This window comes from Myotis lucifugus, unplaced genomic scaffold, assembly GCF_000147115.1.
Source record: "Myotis lucifugus unplaced genomic scaffold, Myoluc2.0 scaffold_3, whole genome shotgun sequence".
Taxonomy (NCBI): domain Eukaryota; kingdom Metazoa; phylum Chordata; class Mammalia; order Chiroptera; family Vespertilionidae; genus Myotis; species Myotis lucifugus.
In genome coordinates, this window is record NW_005871051.1 from 16,532,359 (window position 1) to 16,557,527 (window position 25,169).

Below are 25,169 nucleotides of genomic sequence, written 5' to 3' on the forward strand. Positions count from 1 at the left end.
TAAAAACTGGTTTAAAAAAGTATTTGACAGTGTCCCTTGAATACCTATGGATGATGCAGCCATTGTGCAATGCCAACAAGAAACTCTGCAGGTGGCCACCCAGTGGCCTTCCCTGGCAGGGTCCCAGGAACCAGTGGGCGGGCTCAAGGGACAGTGCTCCCTGCCAGGGTCCCTGGACCAGCCTTGGTGCTTGGGAAGGACCAGGGAGCACTAGCACTGAGGGCTTAGCCAAACTGCCCTCGGGGAGGGTCCTCAGCAGCAAGGAATACTTAGACTGGTCTTACTCCACTCCACTGGCTGGGATACATCCAGCCAACTCCCTCCCACTCGCTGTAGCAGCTTTCAGCACATGCCTAGCAAGGTGGGCCATGGGTGGGTGGGCAGCAGGGAAGTCACTTCTGGATTGACAGCTTTTGAAGGCTGAAGCCACAGCAGCAGGACTGTGCTTGAGATGCCCATGAGAAATCTGTACTTTTCTCTAGTTTGTGTGTGTGTGTGTGTGTGTGTGTCCTGTAAACATCTTTGAGCCAAATCACCATAAAATAAAGTAACAAGGGCACAAAAAGACATCCAACTCCAAACTTAAGCCCTCATTGAGCCCACCTGAAATTGGGAGTTCCACTTTGGAAGGTGTGGAAAGGAGGAAAATCCCCCCTCCCTCTGGCCGCTCACACCAACACCTCCCTCCCTACACGGTCCACCCAGAGTCACTAAAGCCATCTGAGTTAGAAATCCTGCCCATCCGGTGAGCTCAGGGGCTGCAAAAACTGAATGCCATCCCTGCCAGTCCTCACCCGGCCCTCTCCCTCCCCCCACAGCCAGTGGGTCAGGCCCAGAGAGGAACCAAAACAAACTCAAGGGTAAAGCAGGGCAGGCTGCAGGTGCTTTTCCTTCTGTGCCCTTTGCATTGCTTCTCCCTCCACACGTGCACAGGTGGGCACCATCCCCAGGCCAGCCTTGCCCTCTGCAGCCTCCACTTCCCCCAGGTGTTTGACCATGGTACACGTGCCCGGTGTTGTTGTTGTATTTTGTTGGGTTCAGTCTGTATTGCACTTTGTTGTTGAGTTTGTATTGGTTTTCCTTGCTCTTGTTGGAGAATGGTATTGACTGATTGGAAACCACAAAACCACACCAACATCACTCACTGCAGCTCTAATCCTGCCCCCAGACCCCTCAAAGCCCCCCACCCTCTGCCTGCCCTCTGCTCTGGTGCCTGGGGAGCCACCTGGCCTCCCCACACCTGCTCCCCAGACCAGCATCCCATCGGGCCCAGCCCCTTCCCAGCCCACCCTCCGCTGTTGTGCATGGTCACGGCTGCCCTTCCAGGCACTCCTTTCACACGGTTGTGACCCTCATGACGAGCTCTCGGCTGCCGCCCTGGGGGCTCCGCTGTTCATGAGGTCTTAGGTGACTCAAGATGTGCAGGATGGTGTAAGCACAGTGGTGATCAGAGGGAGGGCCTGAGGGCTGGCTGGCTGCCTGGGCAGGGCCTTCCTCGGGGGCAGGGGTGTCCGCAGCCTCCTCTTCCGAGGAGAGGCCATTGGCCTGGGTGGACGAGGAGGTCCGGGGGTTTGTCCTGCCTCCTGACTTTTGATCCTCCAGGTCTTTTGTCTTGTCATAGTTCAACACTTTCCACTGCTGGTTGACAGCCTGCCACCGTTTAAAGATGCGGTACACGGAGGGTCCCTCGTGGATGATGAGACCTGAGGCCACAGGGAGAAGAAGGAAAGCCACGTAAGGAAAGCAAGTCATAGTCTCCCAGTATTTATAAATGAAGGTAGATGGGGGGCAAGCTGGATTTCTCTAGTTTGATTTGTTCTTTTCAAACCTGCCTTTCAGCTCTGAGCCACGTGGTTCCCATCCCTACATTCCTAGGCTCAACGAGTCTTTAGTGGCTGCAAACCACACCAAGTCCACAGAATAGCTGAGAACTTCCATGTGATACCTTTGTCTACCTCTACTCTACCCACCCACATTGTGACTTCACAAGATCCAAATTTGTTGTCTTTGAGGTATAATATAAATATGGGGTGGGGCAAAAGTAGGGTTACAGTTGTTTGATAAAATAATACAATAATTAATAAATACTAATACAAGAATAAACTCTGTTTTGAGTACTCACAATTGTAAACTTACTTTTCCCCCACCCTGTATTTTTTCCTCCCTCTACCATGTATCCATGGCACCCCGTACTTAGCTGATGTTGAATGAAAGAAACCCCATGGTCATGCCATAGCTGCTGAATGATGTCCGAAATTCCACTAGTTAACTCTTTGTACAACTAGCCCAGCGCAACTGAAATACACACACCCCTGGGAGACTTGGACACAGTTATATTGGCCAGTGGGAAGGTGGAGTCAGAAACAAGCCATGTCAGACAACCAGGAAAATAAATATTAATTATGTACCTACTGTGTGCCAAGTACTAGAGATACTGCAGTGAGACGGACAGGAAGAATCCTGCCCTCAGAGCTTACAGTCATTCTAGTGGAGAGACACATAACAGTCATGTAAACAAGCCAGTAGGACTATTTCAGGTACTGAGAAAATGCTATGAGGAATGTAAAATAGGGTTAAATAGCCACTGGCTGCAGGTTCTAAAAGGTCCTGTTTAGCAGGAAGGTGGTGGGAGATGATATTTGAATTGAGACCATGCAAAGGCCTGAAAGGAGAGCATTCAGTGGTAGGAACTGCAAGTGCAAAGGCTGGGGGCTGGGAATGATGCAAAGGGTCAGAAAAGAGGTCAGTGTGGCCAGGGTGCAGTGAATGAGTGGGGAAGTTCAGGGAGATAAGTGCAGGGGCCAATCAATGATAGGGCCCTGTAGGCCATGACAAGGAACTTGTATTTTATCCTAATATAATGGGAAACCATTGAAGGGTTTAGTAGGAGGAATAATGTGATCTGATTTACCCTCCAGAAAGATCATTCTGGCTCCTGTGAAGCAATAAACTGAGGAGGACAAGAGTAGGAGCAGAACACAAGAGGAAATGATGGTGGCCTAGACCAGGGTGATAGCAGTGGAGACAGTGAGAACCATTGGAATCAGGATGTATGCTGGGAGTAGAGCTGACAGGTGTGGTGTGGATCAAGAGAAAAATCTGAACAACTGGAAGGTTTTGGCCTTAGCTGTTAGTAATGGTGCCATTTATCAAGATGTAAAAGGCACAAGGGTAGGGGGTGTGGATTTGTGTGGTGGTGGCAGTGACTCTATTAGTTTCCTACGACTGCTATAACAAATGACCACACATTTAGTGGCTAAAAATAACCCAAATGTATTCTTCTATAGGTCTGGAGATCAGAAGTCTAAAATCAGTCTCGCCAGGCTGATTTGAAGGTGTCAGCAAGGCTGGTTCTTTCTGGTGGCTTTGAGTGGGGAACCCATTTCCATGCCTTCTTCAGCTTCTAGAAGTTGCCTTGCTTCTTCCTTGCATCAGTCTACCTCTTTCTTTCACTGTCACATCTCCTACTATTCTTTTGTCTTCAAGCCTCCCTCTGCCCCCCTCTCATAAGAACACTGTGATTACTACATTGGGCCCACCTGAGTCATCAGGATAATCACCCCATGTCAAGATTCTTAAATTAATCACATTTGCAAAATCCCTTTTACCATAAGGCAACATTAATAGATTACAGGGATTATGACCTGGATGTCTTTGGGGGCCATTATTTAGCCATAGTGATAGTTATACTAGTATTTTATTCATGGTACATTTAAGATGTCTGATAGAAATCTCACTGGAAGGACCAGCATGACAGTTGAATATATAAGTCTGAAGCTTAGGGAGGGGTCTGGCCTGGAGATAGAAGTCATCAGTGCAGAGATAGAATGTGAAGCCTTAGGAATGGCCCAGATCTCCTGATGGTAAACAAGTGAAGAGAGCCAATAACAGGCTCTATGAGCCTTCCGATGTATAGAGGTTTGGTGACAATTTGATGGAGGTGAGGCTCTGAATGAGCAATAAATGGTGTAGAAGCAAGACCAGCAAGTAGAGACCCAGATGTCTAGAGAAATATATATTTCAGGAAAGAGAGTGTGATAATTTGAAAATGCTGTTGAGAGGTCAGTGAAATGAGGAGTGACCACTGGCTTGGTGGACACCTTGAAGGTAAGATGATAGAAGTGCAAGTGCATCCTTTTTCTTCCATGAAGTCATCAGCTAAGGGGGAAGGGATAAGGGAGGAAGTGCTGACAATTTGTGGAGAAAAGAGAAAGTGAGAAATAGTTATCTTGGAAAGTGGGAGAGTGAATTTGCAAGGGAGATGTGGCAGAATCATCTGCTGGTGTTGGGTGCCCATTTGAAATTTGTGGCCATAAGTTTGAAATGAGTCTAGTCATTGGTTATGTGATTTTTTTCCTACACTTTCAACTGCTTGCTAGGTGTATTTGTGGAATAAGAAGAGAGCTGGATGTAATCAGTATTGACTATTTCTCCAGGAAAGTAAGGCAGGAGAGAAGGTGAGAGTTCTGGATGTTTGCAAGGGAGTAGTTATTACCCTGGGGAGGAGAGAAGTGAAGACACAAATAAAATAAAGAATAATGAAAAAGAAAAGTTTTAGGGTCAATGACAAGAGGTCTCCATGAAGTTGGAGAATTGCCTTTTCAGCTTCTAGAAGTCACCTGTGTTCCTTGCCTCTTCCATGCATCAGCCAAGGAATCAGTAAACCACAAAGATGGGGGCGGAGGGGGATGATCATCAGAGAGTGGGATGTTTAAATCTAGACTTTGGGAGTGGTGTGGTTCTTGGTGAGGATAAGGTCTAGAGGTTGACCATTTGAGTGGGGATGAGGTGAGCGGGAGGAAAATTATTTCGGAGTAATGAGGAGTTGGACATATTTTCTGCATCAGTCATCTCAGTACTATCAGACCAAATGCCTTCTTTTTATAACAAATATATTTTAATATCCCCTTTTTTATCCTGAAATGAGGTTCATAAGATAAGTCACGATGGTTGAGATATATATTGCCCTAACAGATAAAGGGGAAAAAAGAAAACAAATGGAAGGTCATTTATAACAAGACTATATAAATTTCAATATAAATGCTGGGCACAACTACATTTGAAAACAAATGAAAAACTTCATACATTTCCAAAATTCCCACTAGGGGATGGTACCACCTCTGCTGAGAACCACTGATCTGTAAAGATTCTGAAGTCAAGACTGGTGGGAGGGAGTGTATGAGTCAGGTCCATCAAGGAATGTGAGTAGGCAGTCAGCAGCCAACAACATCAAGAAGGGGATCCCACCTCCAGACCCCACAGAATAGTGCATGATAGGAAAAGCAGCCACCACTTGAGAAAGTCATGCAAGAAATAATGTCTTCAGGAGACAGTTATGTTGCAATTAAGGGAAGATGAAAGTTATACTCAGAGAAGGGCTGCCAATGATGGACCATGAGGTCCAGAGGGCACAATAGAAGGGCTAGGAAGATGGGACCAGTTAAGGGATGAGCAAAACAGGAAAGGGATGATTGTCCATATTGTGAGGGTGGTCTTAGAGGCTGGGACCTGTGATGGTGAGTGAGGGATGATGATGATTAGGGATGAGGCACAATGGAAATTACAGAAATTGTAAATCTAGAGGTGGCTGGTCTGGCCCCTGCGGTTAAGCACTGACTCACAAGAGCAAACAGTACTGAGTCACTTCAGCCTCCTGATGTGAAGCAAAGAGACTGGATGGCAACACCTCAAAGCCTCTCCAACCTCCAACACACCCTGATCCTAGGAGGCAAGACTGCTACCCACTGTCACTCTTGTCTCCAGGATTCCAATGGCTCCTGCAATTGCACTTTGCGTGACAAGTCTTCAAGGGCTCATTGAAGGAGAGACAATCTCCCTGTAGCCCAGTAGATCCTAATGTGTTCAGTATATACCCCTTTGAGGATCTCATGGAAGCTAAGGACCGTCTTCCTGGAAAAAGAAAAACCAAACACACAAACTGTCCTTATAATTTTAGGGCGTTCATAAATCTTCAGCGGACCACTGTGGACCCCTTGATCAGCCTGCCTGATTCTGGACAGGGGGGCTTGCTCTTTACCCAGAGCCTTGCTCTCACCCTCTCCCAATGTGCTAACTCTTACCACTTCTTTCAACCTTTTGAATACCTGCCTATGCACCCTTAGCACTATACCATTTATTTGTTCATTTACTCCACAAGCCTTGTTTGAACACTGCTATGCTTTTTTCCCTAGATCATAAGCCCCTTGAGGACAGGAGGTATGGTTGAGGCTTGGGCAGCTAACACAGTTTCAGGAGACTGAAAAGCCTCAATGATGATGGAGGAGACAGGGGCCTTGGGGAGAGAGAAGCAGGATCTTTTGAAACCCTAAACTCTTTCCAATAAGAGCCACTACAGTTGGTTCCTAATTAGCTTCCTGATCAGACAGTTTTACCCTGATTGAATAGGGTGGCTTAAATTTTTGGTCTGAATGCTGCCTTCTAATTATCTAACTGTCTAGTGTTCAGGAAGTAATTAAACCATTTTAATGGATAGGTGGCTGAAGGGAGGAAGGTGCACCTGTGTTTGTAGATAATGCTTGTTTGGCAAAAGTTGGAAGAGCACAAACTACCTCATTCACATATACTCCCTAGCACTCCCTCTGCTTCCTGCTCTACAAACTACTTATTGGTTCCAGGGATAGCAGAATGTTTTTTTTAAATGGGGGAAGATGGGTGGGGCTCACCTGATTGGAACAGGTGAGTGGGCAAGGTTGAAGAGAAAGAAGATGGATGTATGGGAAATGGCAGTGGGGGGGGGGGGAGAGAGAGAGAGAGACTGGAATTAGAATAGAAAGAAAGAAGGTGATTGGTGAAGGGAGGCAGAGAAGGAGCAGGAAAAAAATGGAAAATTAGGGGGCATGGTAATATTCAAAACCCAGTAAGTTTTGGTTGTATCCTTTTCTGGGGTTTTCTATGTAATTTAACAGTTACCTGGTAACCACCTACAATGTGCCCTTGGGCTGTATTTGTGGGAAATCCAGTTCCAGAACCATTGCTGCCTTTGTCTTTCTAACATCTCTCTGCCTTTTTGGCCTCCTCTTCCTCACAAAACTGTAGGCTCCATAGGTTGTCAGAACCTTTCATTTGCCATCATAGCTCCCCCTGACCTCCAGCTTAAACGGTCCTTTGCTCAGCTCAGCCCATGAGGGAAGGTGACCATTGTGAGTGGTTGGCTCCCATGCCCCTAGCTCACCACAGCAGTGTCAGGGAGTTCTTCTGGACGTGGCATCCCCATCCTCCCTTGCTGAACCTTGGCCATTGGCTCTTGTGTCCACAGCAGTGAGAGACAATTTAATTCCACTTGGTATTTCCTGAGTACCTACTATGTGCTTCTGTGACACTTGGTCCCCATCATGCATGGAGTTAAGAAGCCAATGCTAACTGAGAAGTCTGTAGAGAAGCATCTGGTTCCCTCTCATGCTAGAATCCTCCTCCCTACCCCCATCTCCTGCTGGTATCCTCATTAAATGGCATAAAAGTTGCAGACAACTCTCCAACAGTGCTTCTCAAACTTTGGCATGCACAAGAATCAACCAGGGAGCTTGTAAAATACAGACTCACAGGCTCCGCCCCCAGACAGTCTGACTCAGTAGGTCTGGGGTGAGGCCTAAGAATTTGCATTTCTGCCCTAACTGGTTTGGATCAGTGGCTAGAGTGTTGGCCTGTGGACTGAAGGGTCCCAGGTTCAATTCCGGTCAAGGGCATGTACCTTGGTTGTGGGCACATCCCCAGTAGGGGGTGTGCAGGAGGCAACTGATCGATGTTTCTCTCTCATCGATGTTTCTAACTCTCTATCCCTCTCCCTTCCTCTCTGTAAAAAAATAATAAAAATATATTTTTAAAAAAGAATTTGCATTTCTAAGCAGCTCTGAGGCAATGCCGGTGCTGCCTGTGTGTGGACAGCACTGCCTACGACATGGTCCTTATCCTGGCCCACTGTAAGTAACTTAAAAAATACTTCCAGATGTGACAGACATGAAAATGCCAGACCACTGGAGAAATGGATTATTCCTCTCCTACACCCAAAGATCTTTGGGCTCCACAATTTAAAGTCAACTTACCAATGGGCATGCATTGAACATTCAGAGCACTGTCACTTTACTAGCCTGTGGCTTTAGGCAATTACTTTTTTTTCTGAGTAAATTGGGGCTGATGCCCCTCTCTTACAGGGTTGTTATGAGATTAAACATGGTAATGAGTCCTTCATGCTGATGCCTGGCACAGTGTGGGGCACACATCTAACACTCAATGCTACATGATGTTGGTTGTTGTGGGGTCAGGGGAGATCACAGGATAGAAAGTGCCCACTCATATCTCTTCCTCCTTCATTGCCAGCCCCATCCCCAAACAGAAGCACCTGTTCTTCCATCTCCTAACTGTCCTTTCTGAGCCTCGGTGGGAGTCATTGTTTATCGATGAGTAACATGCTGGATCAGTGATTCTCAACCTTCCTAATGCCGCGACCCTTTAATACAGTTCCTCATGTTGTGGTGACCCCCAACCATAAAATTATTTTCGTTGCTACTTCATAACTGTAATTTTGCTACTGTTATGAATCGTAATGTAAATATCTGATATGCAGGATGTATTTTCATTGTTACAAATTGAACATAATTAAAGCATAGTGGTTAATCACAAAAACAATATGTAATTATATATGTGTTTTCTGATGGTCTTAGGCGACCCCTGTGAAAGGGTCGTTCAACCCCCAAAGGAGTCGTGACCCACAGGTTGGCGAACCACAGGTTGAGAACCACTGCTGGAACTGAAAGGAGCTCTAGAGACCAACCAGCTCCACAGAAGTGGAGGCAAGCCTTCGCACCTGCGTCTCCTCTCCCACAGCTGAGAGCCTTCGGTAGTCACCTGGAGGGATGCTCCCCTCCCCCTGCAGAGTTGCAGGCAATTATGGGGCAAGACACCTCGGAAGCCCCACCGTTGCCAAACACTCACCTTCCAGATGCTACCCCTCAAGGGGCTAGCCCTGTCAGGACCTGCATCAAAGAACTTATCAGGCAAGTGTGGGAAAGATATCAATATAACCAGCTATGTGGGGTGGGTTCAGAAGCTGCTGCCAGGATAGACCTGACTGGCAATGCCACTTGTCCAATATTCTCCAGGGGTACAGCTTTGTGCTTCTCACAAGTAGCCAGGCTGCACTTCTCGGGGCCTCCCTGAGGAATTGGCAAGATGAGGGTGCAGGGGCCCCATTTTGGGCAGGCTCACCTTGACTTGAATGCTCTGAGTCTTCATTTGATGAATGCTTTGAGTCATCTGACTCAACAAAGACTCAAAGGAGAGAGGATGCTGAAAGCACTCAGTGAGGGCGAATGCAAAGCCACTTTCTGTTTCCATCTCTCAGTGCCCAGGGAGAGGTTGTCCCTTAGAAGTGGCTTCTGAAAGAATTCCCTTCTGAGCAGGGCCCTGCTGGGCCAGTTGACCTTGGTCAAGCTGTACAGAACGTTTCTCAATGCATCGGCATGAGAACATTCCAGGCACTCGTACCCAGGGCACCGCAGAAACCTGTGAGGAGAACTTCGTTGGAAAATCATTGGGTGCTGAGGCTCTTTAATGTAATGTAAGCTTAACTCAGTAGGACTGAGTAGGAAAGAGAAGTATCCTGGAGCCCCAATTTGAGATGCCCATCCCTGGAAGTGTGTGTGGATTACGCCCTAAGATACTGTGGATTTTTTTCTGTGGGGTTTCTTTACGAGGCACAGAGTTCTCACCCTCTGGACACATATAGACAGAATTGTGTTTCTCGGCTATTCTGGATGGTGATCATGAAGGTGCTGGCAATGATGGTGATTGATGGTGATGACAGTCAATATTTATTGAATGCTTACTATGACTGTCACTCTAAAATGGCTTTGCAAATACAGTATACTTTGCATAGAAACCTTGTGAAGTTGGTGATATAACTCTCTACAGAAGAGGAAAGTGAGCTCAGAGAGGATAAATGTCTTGTCCTAAGACACACAGCTTATACATGAAGTAGGACATAAACCTAGGTTATCTGAAACAGAACAGTGCCGTGTGTCTGGGCTGCTTCATTCTCCGTGCTCAAGGTTAGGTACTCCCTCCAGAGACAGTGCAGCTATGGAGAAGGTAATTTTTTTTGAAATTATCTATGTGTATGTATATATAATTTCTATTTGAAGTCATATAAGATGTGTTTTATATGTGTGTCACATTGTTATAACAGAGTGGTTAAGAATGTGGGATTTGTATCAGATGAAACTGGGTTTTAGTTGTATGACCTTGGGTGATTTATCTCTTAGCCTCAGTTTTCACGTCAAGAGAATGGGCATTATGCCCTAGCTGCTTTGCTCAGTGGATAGAGCATCGGCCTGTGGACTGAAGGGTCCCAGGTTCGATTCTGGTCAAGGGCACAGCACATACCTTGGTTACAGGCTCCTCCCTGGCCCTGGCCCTGGCCAGGGCTCGTGCAGGAGGTAACCAATCAATGTGTTTCTCTCTTTGATATTTCTCTCTGTCTTTCCCTCTCTCTTCCACTCTCTCTAAAAATCAATGGAAAAATAGCCTCGGGTGAGGATTAAAAAAAAGAAAAAAGAAAGAAAATGGGCATTATAATATTAACTACATCATAGGATTGTAGGGAATAAACAAGATGATGCACATAAAGCACTCTTCACAGTGCTTGGTATATAATGAGAAATACAGTGGGGCCTTGACTTACGAGTGTCCTGACTAACGAGTTTTTCGAGATATGAGCCGTCTCTCGGCCGATTTTTTGCTTTGAGTTGCGAGCTAAAATTCGGGTTACGAGCCAGCTTCAGATACCCCACCGCTAGTTGGCGCAGCGAACGTCACAGTGAATGCCACATCAGCCCAGCATCATGTGTCATTGTAATGGTGAAAATTGATTTGACATATGAGTAATTTGAGTTATGAGCTCCGTCACGGAACGAATTAAACTCATAAGTCAAGGCCCCACTGTATTAGTTATTATTTTATTATCAGTATTATTAAATAAGTATCACATAACTTCATTTTAAAAGGATTATTATAGAGTTACAAAAGTAGTTTATTTATACAAACATGGCCAAGGTTAAGCAATGGGTATTGAGAGGAAAAGGATGTGGGTGTCCCTTATCTGTGCTCTCTTTTATTTTCTATTAGCTGGAGCCCTGTGAGACTGTGGAGCCACAAAATAGAAGGGGCGTGGGTCCCTGAATCGCTGTGTGGAGGAGAACCTCCCACTGACCAGGAACTTCTATTGCATTAAGCCACTGAAATGTGGTGGCTTATTTTTTAAGTGGGAAATACCCTTATTAAAATCACTTCAGTACTAGGTTAGAGGTCAGACAAGAAAAGCAGATTAGGGCATGTTTTCATGTGGTCTCCAAAATGTATTAGCTGGCTTGAGCACCCACCTTATTTATCAGATTGGGCTATTTCTAGTCACAAACCCCTGGCAACAAAGAGACATGCCACTCTGAGTCTGTTCCAAAGACTGTGCTGCAGGCACTGAAGACAGCTCTCAAGAGGTGTTCCTAAAATATTTTGAGCTTGTCAGCACAACTGGATTAAGTGAATTACCTCCCAAGGGGTCTCCTTTGAGAGGGACAGTGCTTACTTGGTGTGTCTGCTTCTAAATCAATCATCTTCATCCTTCAAGCATCCCAAAGCTCAGCTATGGGGAGAAGTGGTCATGCATGGGAAGCCATGAGGGGTGAGGGAGGGCATGGGTGAGATATGAGTTAATAGTAAATTCAGAAAATTGGACAAGTCACATGCAGATAATGAAACATAGACTGGGCCTCACTTGCTGGTTTACATGGTTGATGCCTATGGGTTGTTTGTCCTCCACGCCATTAATGAGATTCCCCCCAGCCACAGCTGTCAACCTCTGAGAATTATGATATCTTCTCACAATGGACATAACTTCAAAATCCTAGCATGTCAGAGCCAGAAGGACTTTGGAGGTTATCAGGTTCAACCCTCTTATTTTACAAATGAGTTGACTGAGTTGTAGAAAGAGGAAGTAACTTGGTCATAGAGGTAGGTAGTGGCCAATCTTGTTTTCAGACCTAGATCTTTTATTTCCTAGTCTCTTCCATATTTTTGGCTGCCTCCTCCATATTTTTAAAGTTTTCTAATCAGGGAATTAAAAGGTTTGACAGGCAGGTCATTTCTAGCCCAAAGGGAGGAGTCTTTATGGCATACATGTATTTTAAGTTAATATGAATTAAAATTAAATTTGAAAATGTTTTTATAGTTCTGCTGCCACCACCCCCTGCCCACTTGCTACAAATTAGGATTTGAATTCCTATATTTTAGAGGGCAGGTACCAGGTATCTCTAAATCAAAGGAAATAACCTGAATAGATAACACACAGAGAAAACTTTAACAAAAATTTTTAAAATAATTTTGTTAACAACCATATTCCACTGTCTTAAAGATTTGGAGCCAGTTCAGAAATGTTGCTCTCCTTCCTCCCCTTGACCCCAGTCCACCCACAAGTAAGAAACAAACATGGTAAGGATGAAGTCCTTATGTTTGCAAAGTTGACACTTTGATGGCCAATCTCTTGGGTCTCTGAAGTGAAGAAAAAAAAAATGTGTTTGGTGCCAAAGACCTTAATTAATTTGCTCTTGTTAAATTCTAATAACTTGACCCACTGGAGCAGAGAACGTCCCATTTGTTTTCTGTGAGGCTCTGTCAGCTTCCCTGCTGGGGCAGACAGTGTCATTAGAGATGACGGAAGAGAGGCAGGTGGAGCGAGGACATTCAATGTAATCAGATCTTCTCATTGAGGGGTCACGCGTGAGGGGACCCAAGACCTTCCGAAAGAAGCACTGCTCCAAATCACAGCAGACTCTCAATTACATGAGGACACAGGGTCAGGTTCTCTAGGCTGTGACTGGATTCAGCAAACCTTTACTGAGTGCCTACGGGTGGAACCTACTCTGATCAGGTGCCTCCTACTCTGGCCACTGATAACTTAGGCGTGCCTCCTCCTTACATGCACCATCTTCTCCAGTCCTCTCAGCAACTCTAACGATGGTGGTATTATTCTGTTCCACAGGAAAGGAAAGGGAAACAGAGACTTCTGTGGGGACCCTGGAGACTATGCCACGGTGAATCCTACACCCACTATTGTGAATCTTATTTCCTTCCTGAACTATTATTTGGGGGCCAAGAGACTAGCCCTCAACAACGGTATGGATGTCCTGCAAGGACTCACCTGCAGAGGTAAGCCAGACCTGCCTTGTGGAGGTCATGGTTCTCATCCTACTTTCCTCTAAATCAGTGGTACTCAACCTTCTGGCCCTTTAAATACAGTTCCTCATGTTGTGACCCAACCATAAAATTATTTTCGTTGCTACTTCATAACTGTAATGTTGCTACTGTTATGAATCGTAATGTAAATATCTGATATGCAGGATGGTCTTAGGCGACCCCTGTGAAAGGGTAGTTTGACCGCCAAAGGGGTCGCGACCCACAGGTTGAGAACCGCTGCTCTAAATGGATCTGGTGCCAGGTGTGCTCACTGGTAGTTCTGTGGGTCTGAATATCTAGTTGAGCCTAGAAATGAAGAATCTCTGGTAGATGTTGCAGGCTTCACCTGCTTCTTGCTTCCAGAGAGCCCCTAAAAAGCTGATACTCTGTAACCACTTATGCAGTGCTGTGTGTTTTTCCTCAACTGGCCAGCACACTGCAGAGCAGGAGAAGTGACACGTACTTGAACTTTATCCTCAAAACCACTATCATCACTACTGATCATCATCACTGTCATCAAAATCACCATTGTCACAGCCACCATAAGAATCTGTGCATTTGAACTACTGCCTATCACCTCCCTCTCCCTTCTCCAAGTCACATATTACTCCCTTTTTTATTTTTCCTACCAGCATTTTCTCCTGGGGACAGCCTCTCCTAGAAAAACACTGAACGGCCTGGCCAGCTTGGCTCAGTGGTTGAGGGTTAACCTATGAACCAGGAAGTCACGGTTCGATTCCTGGTCAGGGCACAGGCCCCAGTTGTGGGCTCGATTCCCAGTGTGTGTGTGTGTGTTGGGTGTGGGGGTGGGGGTGCAGTAGGCAGCTGAGCAATGATTCTCTCTCATCATTGATGTTTCTATCTCTTTATCCCTCTCCCTTCCTCTCTGAAATCAATAAAAATATGTATTTTTTAAAAAGCAAAACACAACAGAGAGTCCGACTCAGTCTAAGACAAATCCTTCAGTCTCAGAGTTTTACTGTCTGAAAAAATGGGAAGAATAATCCTTGCCCTGGGGGACATGCTCTGACACTGTTAGCTCCAGTATAGCTAACAAAATGATAGAACAGCCTCTGAGCAGGAGAGACCAGAGCACCATAGGCCAGAGTGGGGGTGTTGGGTGGCTCAGAGCCACAGGGAGCAGGGCAGGCCTGTTTGTGAGGGCTCTTCCTGTAAGTGGACACAGGTGTATCAAAGTGGCAGCTGGCATCTGCAGGTGTCCCATAAGTGACGCCTGGGACTCCTACCTGATGAGAGAGGGCTAATAGAAGAAACATGGGACTGCTAATCAGGAGACCTGGGTTCCACTCCCAGATGAACAACCTTGAGCAGGTCACTTCCCTTCTCCGGGCCCAGCTCTCTCAACTGCAAAGCAAGGGAGTCGTGCTGGTCGATTGTACAATCTCCTCTATGTTCAATTATCTCAATCGTCAGACCTATGGAGCCCTGAGTGGTAAGTGGTATTTATGCTCCTCTCTCTCACCCATATTCCCACCAGGAAAGGAGGAGTATACTTCCCTGCCCCACTACCTCTATGATGGAAGGCTAGTTGGTGACTTGCATTGGCCAATGTCTGTGGGCAGAAGGAGCAATGTACCAGCACTGAGCAGAAACTTCGAGAAGCATTGCACATGTCAACCAATCCTCCTGTGCTCCTGCACTTGGCTAAGAGAATACACTCCTGTAGTCCCTGCTCCTTTAGGCTGGGCCCAGCAGGAAGAGACGCTCAAAGCAGGCCCAAAGCCAATGCACAGTCAGAAGCTAAGCCCAGCCAAGTCCAGCAGAGCCACAGCCATCTTGTAGTTCCATGAATGGAAAATAAATGCTTGCTGTCATAAGGCTCTGCAATTTTGGAGTTTGTTTGTCACTGCAGCCAAAGCTGACTAATACACCACGTGACAGGAAAGCATGTCTCCTAGAAGCTCATATCAATGACAGATCAAAAACCTGCCTGAAGGAGAATGAAGGGCAGCTGGAGGGGCCTCTACAGGAAGGCCCCTCCATGCCAGAGCCCCATACCTCCATATGGAGACACAACTGGTTTTTGGCATCAACAAGGCCAGGCCTCAGCAGGAGTAGGAAGGGAGTTTTGTGCAAGAGGGAACTAAATTAGAATGCCTCAAGTCACATTCCTCCCATTAATGGTCCTCTTTCTTCCACCGCTCTCCAAACCCGAGCAGTCTGCTTATTTCACTGCCTACATGCCATAATTAACAGTCTCTTGAACTAGGGGTTGATGTATTGGTTTCACTAGCGCAGAGAGGCAGCAAGTTGCTTAGACAAGCTTACAAGTTCCGGCATCACTAGTTGCTGGCTACTGTCATTAGTATGCAAGTGTCCAACCTCTCTGGTTCTAATATTATAGGATCCCAGAGAAACTCACATTAATATCATCCCAGCCAAATTCTACTTAATAGATGTTTTTTTGCCAAACAAAGCCTTGTAGCATTTTTATATAATTCATAAACAAATTCCCAGGGAAGACAGCTGTGGTGCTCTGATGCTGTGAGCGCTATGGCCTAGGGGAAATCTGAGAGTTCCGGGTCAGCATGTGCAGGCTTCCCGTCACTCAGAAAACCAGGACCACTCCCCACTCCTCAGTCACTTGGACGAAGACTTCAGAGTTGACAGCCTATGTCAACCAACCCTCCACCAACCAAACTAACTGGAGGTTAGAGAGGGGAACATAGATTTGGGAATGGGATAAGAAGGAACTCAAGTGGTGGGTTTCTGACTTTTTTCTAAAACACTGATGCCTTTTAAACAGAATCATACCTGCAATGGAAACATGTAAATAGATTAAAAAAAAACACACACACAGAAGCTCAGGGTGACACAGGGGTGAAGAGTCAGAGCCCGTCAGGTCAGCACTCCATTCCCCTCCTGAAGGCGACTCCTGGGCGTGGAAGCCCAGGGCTACACACAGTGTGAAAACAACTAGACTAGAGAAATCTTGGGCATTGGAATCGGCTTATGGAAAGCTGGAAAAAGGAGGCAGGCATCCTCAATACTGGTTCTGGGCATTTTGCTGTGAAGAGAATGAGATTAAATGTGCAGGCAGCCCTGGTCTGGCTTGGCAGCCATGGGTACACAACAGAGAGGAGGCTTTCCTCATCCGGCCAGAGGCAGATAGACTGACCAACGGACTTTTCACAAATGTTCATAGTAGTAAGTCTCCTTATCTATCTTCAACCAGGCAAGACACGTGCTTGGAAAGACTTAGATCTTCCTTCCCTTCCCTGCTTCCCACTGACCTCCCAAATTTAAGCCACCGGCCCCTCCTGTGCTCACAGGTTTCAAGGGTGCTGCCTTCTCTGCTTTGACCTCCCAGAAGGTGCGGTCCTGAGGGCTTTGTCTAACTCACCCTCATTTGGCTTCCCACTTCCCATGGAGACAGGCCCCGACTCACCAATGCACACCACGTCCATGAACCCATACATCCCGTAGCAGATCTGGAACAGGAGGTCTTGGCGCTGCCATTTTGCTGAGGGACTGAAGGTTGACCAGATGAGCCAAGAGATACTGGCGATGAGGAAGAGGGAACCCAGGATGGCGGCTGCAATCTGCACCTTCTCAATGACTGTCAGAGAGATGGCCTGCCACTGCGGGGCAGAGAATGAATGGTCGGTAGGTTAGCTGTTGCTCAGATACCCTCATCCCATTCCCATCCCTCTTCCTTCTGTCACCCGCAAACTCTCACCACTGGTTTAGGATTTAAACCAGGGCTTTCCAACTAGTGACACAATGGATATTCTTGCAAGTTTTTTAGTTTTATATTGTTTGGGTGGAAGAAACCTATATCACACCAAATGATCAAAAGTCATTGCAGGGGTGGGGTTCTGGGCAGGCATAGCTGGGAAGGAAGGTCTTTGCAGTTGAGTGTGACACAGACAGAGAAATGGGGAGGAGGAAGTGAAAATGCAGCGCTAATGTGGTTGGAATTCCAGGGCCCAAATATTCTTTTCAGAGCAGCACTGTTTCCTTTCACACTAATAGGTGCTGAGAGGACACAGGCCTTTTTTACTTTTCTACAACACCTGGCATGCCATTTAATATACATGCTGGAGATTACCAATTCAACAGACTAGGAGAGGACCCAGGATGTGGAGGAGAGATAAGAAAAACAGTATAATCTACTGACTATATATGAACACTGAAGTTTCTTTTTTTTTTAAAACAGAAAAAGTATTATACTAATAGCAGTATTGATGGATGGGTTGAAGTCTAAGGTGTGGGTGAGTTTCAGCTCTGAAATTCTGCTATTCTATGACGATCTAGGTAGCAGAGGCCTGAATGAGCCTGGGGTTGGATTTTAGTTTGGGATTTATTTATGCTGTCACTCAACAAACATGTGCTGAGTAGTCTCTATGTGCCAGCCACTCTTCTAGGTGCCAGAGACAAAGTAGTAAGCAAGAACATACACGATTTCTGCTCTCATGGAGCTTACATGCTAGAAAACACAGACAACCAAATAATTTCTTACAAATGTAATTTATCAGGAGTAAGAAAGGGAGATCCATGTCACTGTGGAAGTCTATAAATGGGGATTTGACTTCCCAGGAGAAGAGATGCTTGAGTTGAGTAGGAGTTGACTAGAGAAAGAGAGGGGAGGGGGCTCCAGGCCCAGGGAAGAATGTGTGCAAAGGCCCTGAGAGTATGAAAACCTGGAAGAAGACCAGAGTGAGTGGAGCAGAGAGAGCGAAGAGGTTGTGGGGTGAGACACTGGAAATATAAGAGGGGAAGACCATGTGGAATCTTGAAGGATACGCACAGATGTTTGACTTTGTCCTAAGAGTAAATATGATGCTTTTGAACAGTTTTAAGCAGGGAAGTTGGACAATTTTACAAGGATCAGGTTTGGGAAGAGGGAAGGAAGGACAATCTCCTGATCATAGGAAGTTGCATAACACCTTGCAGAGAAGACTCCTAGGGCATTTCAGCCTGAACCGGAGGAAAGGCAGGTTACCCTCCACCTGCCAACAGTGAGCGTTCACTCTGCATTCAATGGTCGGGAAGGGGGCACTGATTCTGGCTCCAGCCGGGACTGATCAATGGCCCCCAAGGAATTGTAACCATTGGAAAACATGTTGTTTGCTAGTCTAGATGTAGGACATCCGCCTTCACATTTAATTATCCCATTACACGTCATTGGGCCTTTAAATTTTCCACTGTTTCCTCCTGCCTAGGGTTACACATAACAAGGGGATTTTCCAGAAGTCTGTAACCCGAACCTACAGATGTTGCTCATATACAACAAATGCTTTTTCCAGGCCTGTCCCACTGTCTGTGAAGAGGGTTCCTGCCTGGGCTTTTTTGTTTCTACCATTAAGTCATCAATAACCTCCACTTTCTCCTGCTCCAGATTTTTAAAAATCCCAAAACCAAAGGCACGGAAAAGTCCCCTTAATTTCTAAAGCCCTTTCCTACCAGCCCCCAAGCCACCTGTGGAAACTAAACAGGGCCCCAACTACAGTCTGAAGCATGAAGAAGGAGTGGGGTGGGGGCCATCGTCAAGGCTGCCCTCCTGTCTGTTCCACGTGAGGCTCCCCAAAAGGTGCGGGAGCAGAAGTGCAAGGAGAAAGCAGAGAACAAGTGACTAAGGTCTCAAAGAGGCTGGTGGGGCGGGGGAGCGGGGGGAGGGCTCCAGAGGCTCCAGGCTCTGCAGCCACCAGACACAGAGCAAGATTCTAAATGCGAGATTCTCAAGCGCCGCCTGTTCTGCAACATAGGGAACGCACGTGGGGCACTGAGTCTGGGCAGGTGACCCAGTTCCAGCCGAGCTCTGCCCCAACTTGCAGAGTGTGACCTAGGAGAAGTCAATATGTCATAAAGACTCTCAAGTTGCCCTTTTGTAAAAGTGGAAATAATCAGTCCCACTTCTTAGAATATTGTGAGGGTTAAATGAAATAACTTTCTGTGCTTCTTCGTTATATTTCAGCAAAAATATAGTTATGCACGTAGAGGTGGGGGCTGCCTAAAGGTAAATGTACTCAGCAAACTCAGTGCTGTGCACTATAGGGTAGAGGTTAAGGGCCAGACTCAGGAGTTAGACCCCTTGGATGCAACCCTGCTCCACCAGGGTGACCCTGGGCAGATTGCTGACCCCTCTGTGCCTCCACTGTCTCATCTGTAAATTGGGAATAACAGTACCCACTGCATTGGTTGTTTTCAATATTAAATGAGATAATATACATGAATACGTAGAACAGTGGTTGGCTCCCAGTGAGCACCCACTGAACATTAATGTGACTGCAGCTCAGGTGTAGCAGAAAGGGTAAGAAATAACCACAAAGACCATGGGGCCACCCCCAAACTCTTCTCAGTGGCTCTTCTGCTAGAACCAGAGCTTGCAGAGGGTCACTGAGGTAACATACTGTCATGGCTGCTGTTTTTCACCACTTTGTATGGGGCCTGGGAGAAACCTCCCCACACTGAGCAGAGGCAGCCCCGGGCTACCATCCATTGCTCTGCTCACTGGCGGTGGGGCCTGCCCACTCTGTCCCGTACCACGGGCGGTCTGCCTGAGTTGTGGGAGCAGAAGTTGTCCCACTGAGGCTCAGCAGGCAGCTGTCTCACACTTGGCTGGGCCCAAGGAGCCCAGGACACACAACTGGGACAATTTGGGCGACAACCACACAACACTGCTGCTAGTCCAAACTACTTCCTTCTGTGGGGTCTGGAAAAGTGCAGTGACACCACTGCATTTCCAAAAGCAGCAGAATCACGGTAGTGACTTAGCAGTAAATTAATAGCTAAATTTTGTCAATTCTGCCATTTGTGTGCTGTACTTATGAGATTAGAATAACCTCCCCCCCTCCCCCACCCCACAGGAAAGAGTTATCCCTAAATGGTTTTTCATCTTATGAGTCAAAGGCCAATGCCTGCTAATGAGCCAAGGGGGCACTCATGGGGAGACTTGTAGGTTTGGACCCTGACCCTTCTTCAAGGCTTGAGTCAGCCGAGAAGGAAGGGGAGAGTTACAGCACAAGGGTGTGGAATCAGCTGTCTCACGACACTGCTATTTTAAGACACTGCAAGATTTGAAACGAATGACTGGAGATGGAACCAGCACAGGGGGAGGCACCTCTTGTTCTGACCCCTTGTTCCACCATCAGGATGGCTGAGGTGCCTGGGGCTTTTAATGTCTCCTTCCAGAAAAAAATGCCCCCCCTCCCCGGTCCACACACACGTACTGCGCGCGCACACACGCACACACACACACACTCATTCCTGGCAGTGCCCCATGTAAGCTGCATAGTGTCTAACATAAAACGCCCTGGACACGGCAGCTCCAGGTTTCCACCTGCCCCCGCCCCCTGCAGAGACCCCACTCCACCATCACCACCAAACCAGCACGCTCCTGGGCTCGCAGGGTCACTCTGCCCTCCCCCTCAGGGAGGAGAGTGACACCACTGTGCAGATGCTCAGTTCCCACCCTCACTAGCCTGCTGGCTAACTGATGACCTGGCAGCTTAACTGGCTGACCATGTGCACATGGAGGTATTTTCAGAAGCCACGCACTCTCTATATGCGAGTGCCTCGGAGGGAGAGCTGCTTGAGTTGGAGGATTTACGGGGTGGTGCAGGGCCTGCCGGCTCCTCTGGGAAGATGGATGTGTCAGGGCCGGGTGGGAGGATGGGGTAGGGGACCCCTCAGTTCTTACAGGTCCAGCCCTGTCTAAATCTGCTTGGTAGACCCCACCTCAGCCCTGCCCCTCCCTGCCCTTGCCCTTCACAGTAGCTTCTCCCCTTTTCTTCCTTCCTTATTTTTTTAAAATATATTTTTATTGATTTCAGAGAGGAAGAGAGAGGGAGAGAGCAATAGAAACATCAATGATGAGAGAGAATCATTGGTCGGCTGCCTCCTGCACACCCCCCTACTGGGGATCAAGCCCACAACCTGGGCATGTGCCCTTGACCAGAATTGAACCTGGGATCCTTCAGTCTGCAGGCCGATGCTCTATCCACTGAGCCAAACCAGCTAGGGCTCTTCCTTCCTTATTGCCCATTCTTCACTTTCCCTCTGCCTCCCTCTCCTGTCTCTTCTCCATTCTTCTCTGGTCCCTGTCACCCAAGTGTGATTCGTGGATCAGCAGCATCCATACCACCCCACCAACCCATAGCTTATCAGAAATGCAGAATCTCAGGCCCCATCCCAGACTCCTGAATCATGTCTGCATTTTAACAAAATTCCAGGTGAATTGCATGTACATTAAAGGGTGGGAAGTGCCATTGAATCTCCTTTCACCTTCTTTCCTCTTTTCTTGCCCTTAGCTTTATCTCAGGCTTTCTCCTCACCCCTTCCACCCTCTTCTTTTTCTCATTCTGTTCTCTTCTGTCCTCTGGTCTTCCTTCCTTTCTTCTTCTCCCTCCCTCCCTCCCTTCTTTCTTCTTTGTCCTGTCCTTTCCTTTCTGCTTCCATCCATCCATCCATCCATCCATCCATCCATCATCTATCCATCCATCATCTATCCATCCATCTGTCCATTACTCTCTTATTCTCTTTTCCATCTGACTCTGCCCTTCTTTCCTTCTATATCTATTTTTCTCTCTTTGCCTCATTCCTTTCTCCTCTTCTTACTGAGGCTTAAAAAAATACACAAACATTTTTTTCATTTCCTCCTGCCCAAATGCCATCTGTGATCTTGCCCACCTAGCCTACCTCATTTCTTTTCTCCAAACTGCCCTGACTCTAAGGTGAAATGGTCCTCCCCCAGGAAGGCAGGGGGTGTGGGAAGCCCGGGTCCCAACAAACCAGCGCCCCCAGCCAGCGGGCAGCCCCCGGTGGTACCTGCAGAGGATTCTTTGTGCTTATGGCAATGACGTGGTACTTGTAGTAGCACAGCTCACAGCTCCAGCAGCCACGCTCGCTGATCCACTTGATGAGGCAAGGCTGGTGGGTACACTTGACAGAGCCATCGCAGCGGCACGGGCTCAGCAGCTCCCCCTGCAGGACAAGAGGCACAGGGTGGTGAGGCCCAGAATTAGGCTGGCAAGCAGGTGGGCAGGCGGTAGGCTGGGTAGCCTAGACCACGCCACTGAAACCAAGCCACAAGCTTTGCTGGCAGGCACCAGACCCCACAGAGAAGACCTGGGCTCCAGCTTCTCCACCGTGGGGGCCAGGACACGTCAGTGGAGTTTTAGCCTCTGTGCTGCCTGAGTCCTAGTGTTGCTGTGAAAATGAGTGAGTTGATTTCTATGGAAGCCTTCTGCCATCCAAAGGGGGTCATACACTGTTACCCCTCACGGGAACAGTATATTATTCATCTTTGTGTCCTTAGTACCCACTACAGTGCCTGAAACAGACACTATCCAGCTTTGGCAGGGGCATGCATGCACACATGTCTGTTTGATGGACGAGAGGCTTTGTTCTTCTAGGACATTGGTTCTCAACCTTCCTAATGCCGCAACCCTTTAATACAGTTCCTCATGTTGTGGTGACCCCCAACCATAACATTATTTTCGTTGCTACTTCATAACTGTAATTTTGCTACTGTTATGAATTGTAATGTAAATATCTGATATGCAGGATGTATTTTCATTGTTACAAATTGAACATAATTAAAGCAAGTGATTAATCACAAAAACAATATATAATTATATATATGTTTTCCGATGGTCTTTGGCGACCCTGTGAAAGGGTCGTTCGACCCCAAAGGGGCCGCGACCCACAGGTTGGCGACCCACAGGTTGAGAACCGCTGCTCTAGGACATGGCCAGCTCTGGCTCTGGGTGGGCAGCAGGGGCACCTGGAAGAGGGGTAGAAATCCTTGGTATGGAGTAGCTGCCGTGTGTCTCTGGGAAGGAGATAGGAGGGAGTGGGGAGAGGTGCTGGGTGAGAGACAAAAGCCCTCATTATTCATGGCAGCATTTCCTAGGCTCATTTATTCTAACAGGACGAACTGGGTTTGATTAATCGGTTGTTAAGCAGCCAAGTCAAATTGCCGATCAGGTAAGAGACATTACTCCCGGCCCCCGAAAATGGTGCCAGGCGACAGTGAAGGCTGCAGCCACGAGACAGGAGAGCTGGGCCACCCCTGAGAACAAGGCCTGGGCCCTCTGTTGTGGCTCTGGATGTGGGACCCTCAGGGCTCACTGGAGTCACCCCCCTCAACCCAACCTCAACATACTTATGTGAGAAGGGGGTGGGGGGCATGACCCGGTCCCAGTGCCGGCCAAGAGGTTAATGGTGTGCTGCTTCTCTGAAGCTCCCGGTCCCCCACTCTCCCTTAGGACTGTGCAACCCAAAAAGCAGAACAGGGACTTTTGGGGCACCACAAACAGTGGAAAGCAAGGACACCCAAACTGTTAGAAAAGGTTAACTTTGATGGAGGAAGCAATCCAGAATTTTACCAAATAAATAAACCTGCAAAGAAGCTATTTTAATCTTGGCACTTACGCAAGTTTTATTTAGTATATTTTTATGTATATTGGGAGTAAAGCCATATTCTTTTTGTGTTTAGGGCTCTAAGAGGCCTTAACCTGGACACGTCACCATCTCTGACTGGTCATGCCTGTGTTTCTCAAGAACAGAAGTGGAAATGAGCCAGCAGCCAGACGGATTCAGGTTAGACTTGATGTTCTTTTCAGGAAACTCTGTTAGAGATTAAATGGTGGAACATGAAAACTGAGGTGGTGAGCCCAGCCAGCGTGGCTCAGTGGTTGAGCGTCGACCTATGAACTAGGAAATTGTGATTCTATTCCCAGTCAGGGCACATGCCCGGGTTGCGGGCTCAATCCCCAGTGTGGGGTGTGCAGGGGGAAGTCAATCAGGGATTCTCTCTCATCATTGATGTTTCTATCTCTTTCTTCTTCTCCCTTCCTCTTTGAAATAAATAAAAATATTTTAAAAAGAAAGAAAGAAAGAAAGAAAGAAAGAAAGAAAGAAAGAAAGAAAGGAAGGAAGGAAGAAACTGAGGTGGTGAACATCTCTCGATGTAAAGGAAGGTAGGAAGGAAGGAAGGAAGAAACTGAGGTGGTGAACATCTCTAGATGTAAAGGGACCTCTATCGAAGAGAAAGGGAAATGACCAACCCAAGGTCACCTAGACAGCCGTGGCATGGCCAGGTTGGGAATCTGGGTCTCTCTGACATCATCAGACTCTGAGTTTCCCACCACACTCCTCTGCTCCTTCCCCTCCTGCATCCCGGACCCTGCCGTCCTTCCCACACCTGTACCCTTCGGTCTCTTCTCTGGTCTCTCCTTTCCAGACCCAACCCCTTCCTGGCCCAGCTGGGACCCCACCACCAGCGTACAGACTCGCTTCCTCTCCCACATCATCACCCACAGTTTGGCACTTAATCATTCTCTAATTGTTTCCTCTGGGATTGGGGCTGCTCCTGCAAACCCCGTGGAACTGGACACACTGACTGGATGGGCGCCAGGCTGTGAGAGAGGACCAGCCCCTGAGGCTCCAGCCTTTGGGCTGGGGGATTATTATGATCTTGTCCTCTGAGCTCAGCAAACTCCACAGATCAAAGGGGCTTAGTAAATGGGAGGGAACCACACACTTCCCTGATGATCTGCTTGGCGCTCTGGGGCCCAGGGACTGTCCTGGGGATGACTAGGGTGAGAAAAATCAGTTCTTCTGTAACCCCCAGGCCCCACTGGACACAGTGCAGGACGGGGGGATTGCATAGTGTTGGGAGATAGACTTCTTAGGTTTGAAGGCCTCTTTGCCACTTACTGGCTGTGCAAACTTGGGCAAGTTTCTTAACCTCTCTGAGGCAGCATTTCCTCATCTTCCCATTGTGGGCAGCTCTTACCTTCTCAAGGGTGGCTGTAAGGATTGAGTGAGATCAAGCACATAAAATGCTGGGCACAGTGCCTGGTACAAGTAAGATCTCTTGTGAAAATATGGCAATTCTACCTCGCATTTCCCTAAGGACTTTAATTTCATAGTTCGTTGTGTTTTTGTTTGTTTGTTTG

General features: G+C 47.3%; 1 protein-coding gene across 1 annotated transcript in view; it reads right to left on the bottom strand.

Annotated features, from left to right (window-relative positions):
- Positions 1–1,335: 1,335 nt before the first annotated feature.
- Positions 1,336–25,169, bottom strand: part of MARCH4 (membrane associated ring-CH-type finger 4) — a 73,088-nt gene continuing 49,254 nt past the window's right edge. The window contains exons 2-4 of the mRNA XM_006082496.3: positions 22,033–22,188; positions 16,652–16,844; positions 1,336–1,703 (exon numbers count right to left, since the gene is read on the bottom strand). Of these exons, the coding sequence (XP_006082558.1) occupies positions 1,336–1,703; positions 16,652–16,844; positions 22,033–22,188 (717 nt within the window). The remainder of the gene's footprint in view (positions 1,704–16,651; positions 16,845–22,032; positions 22,189–25,169) is intronic.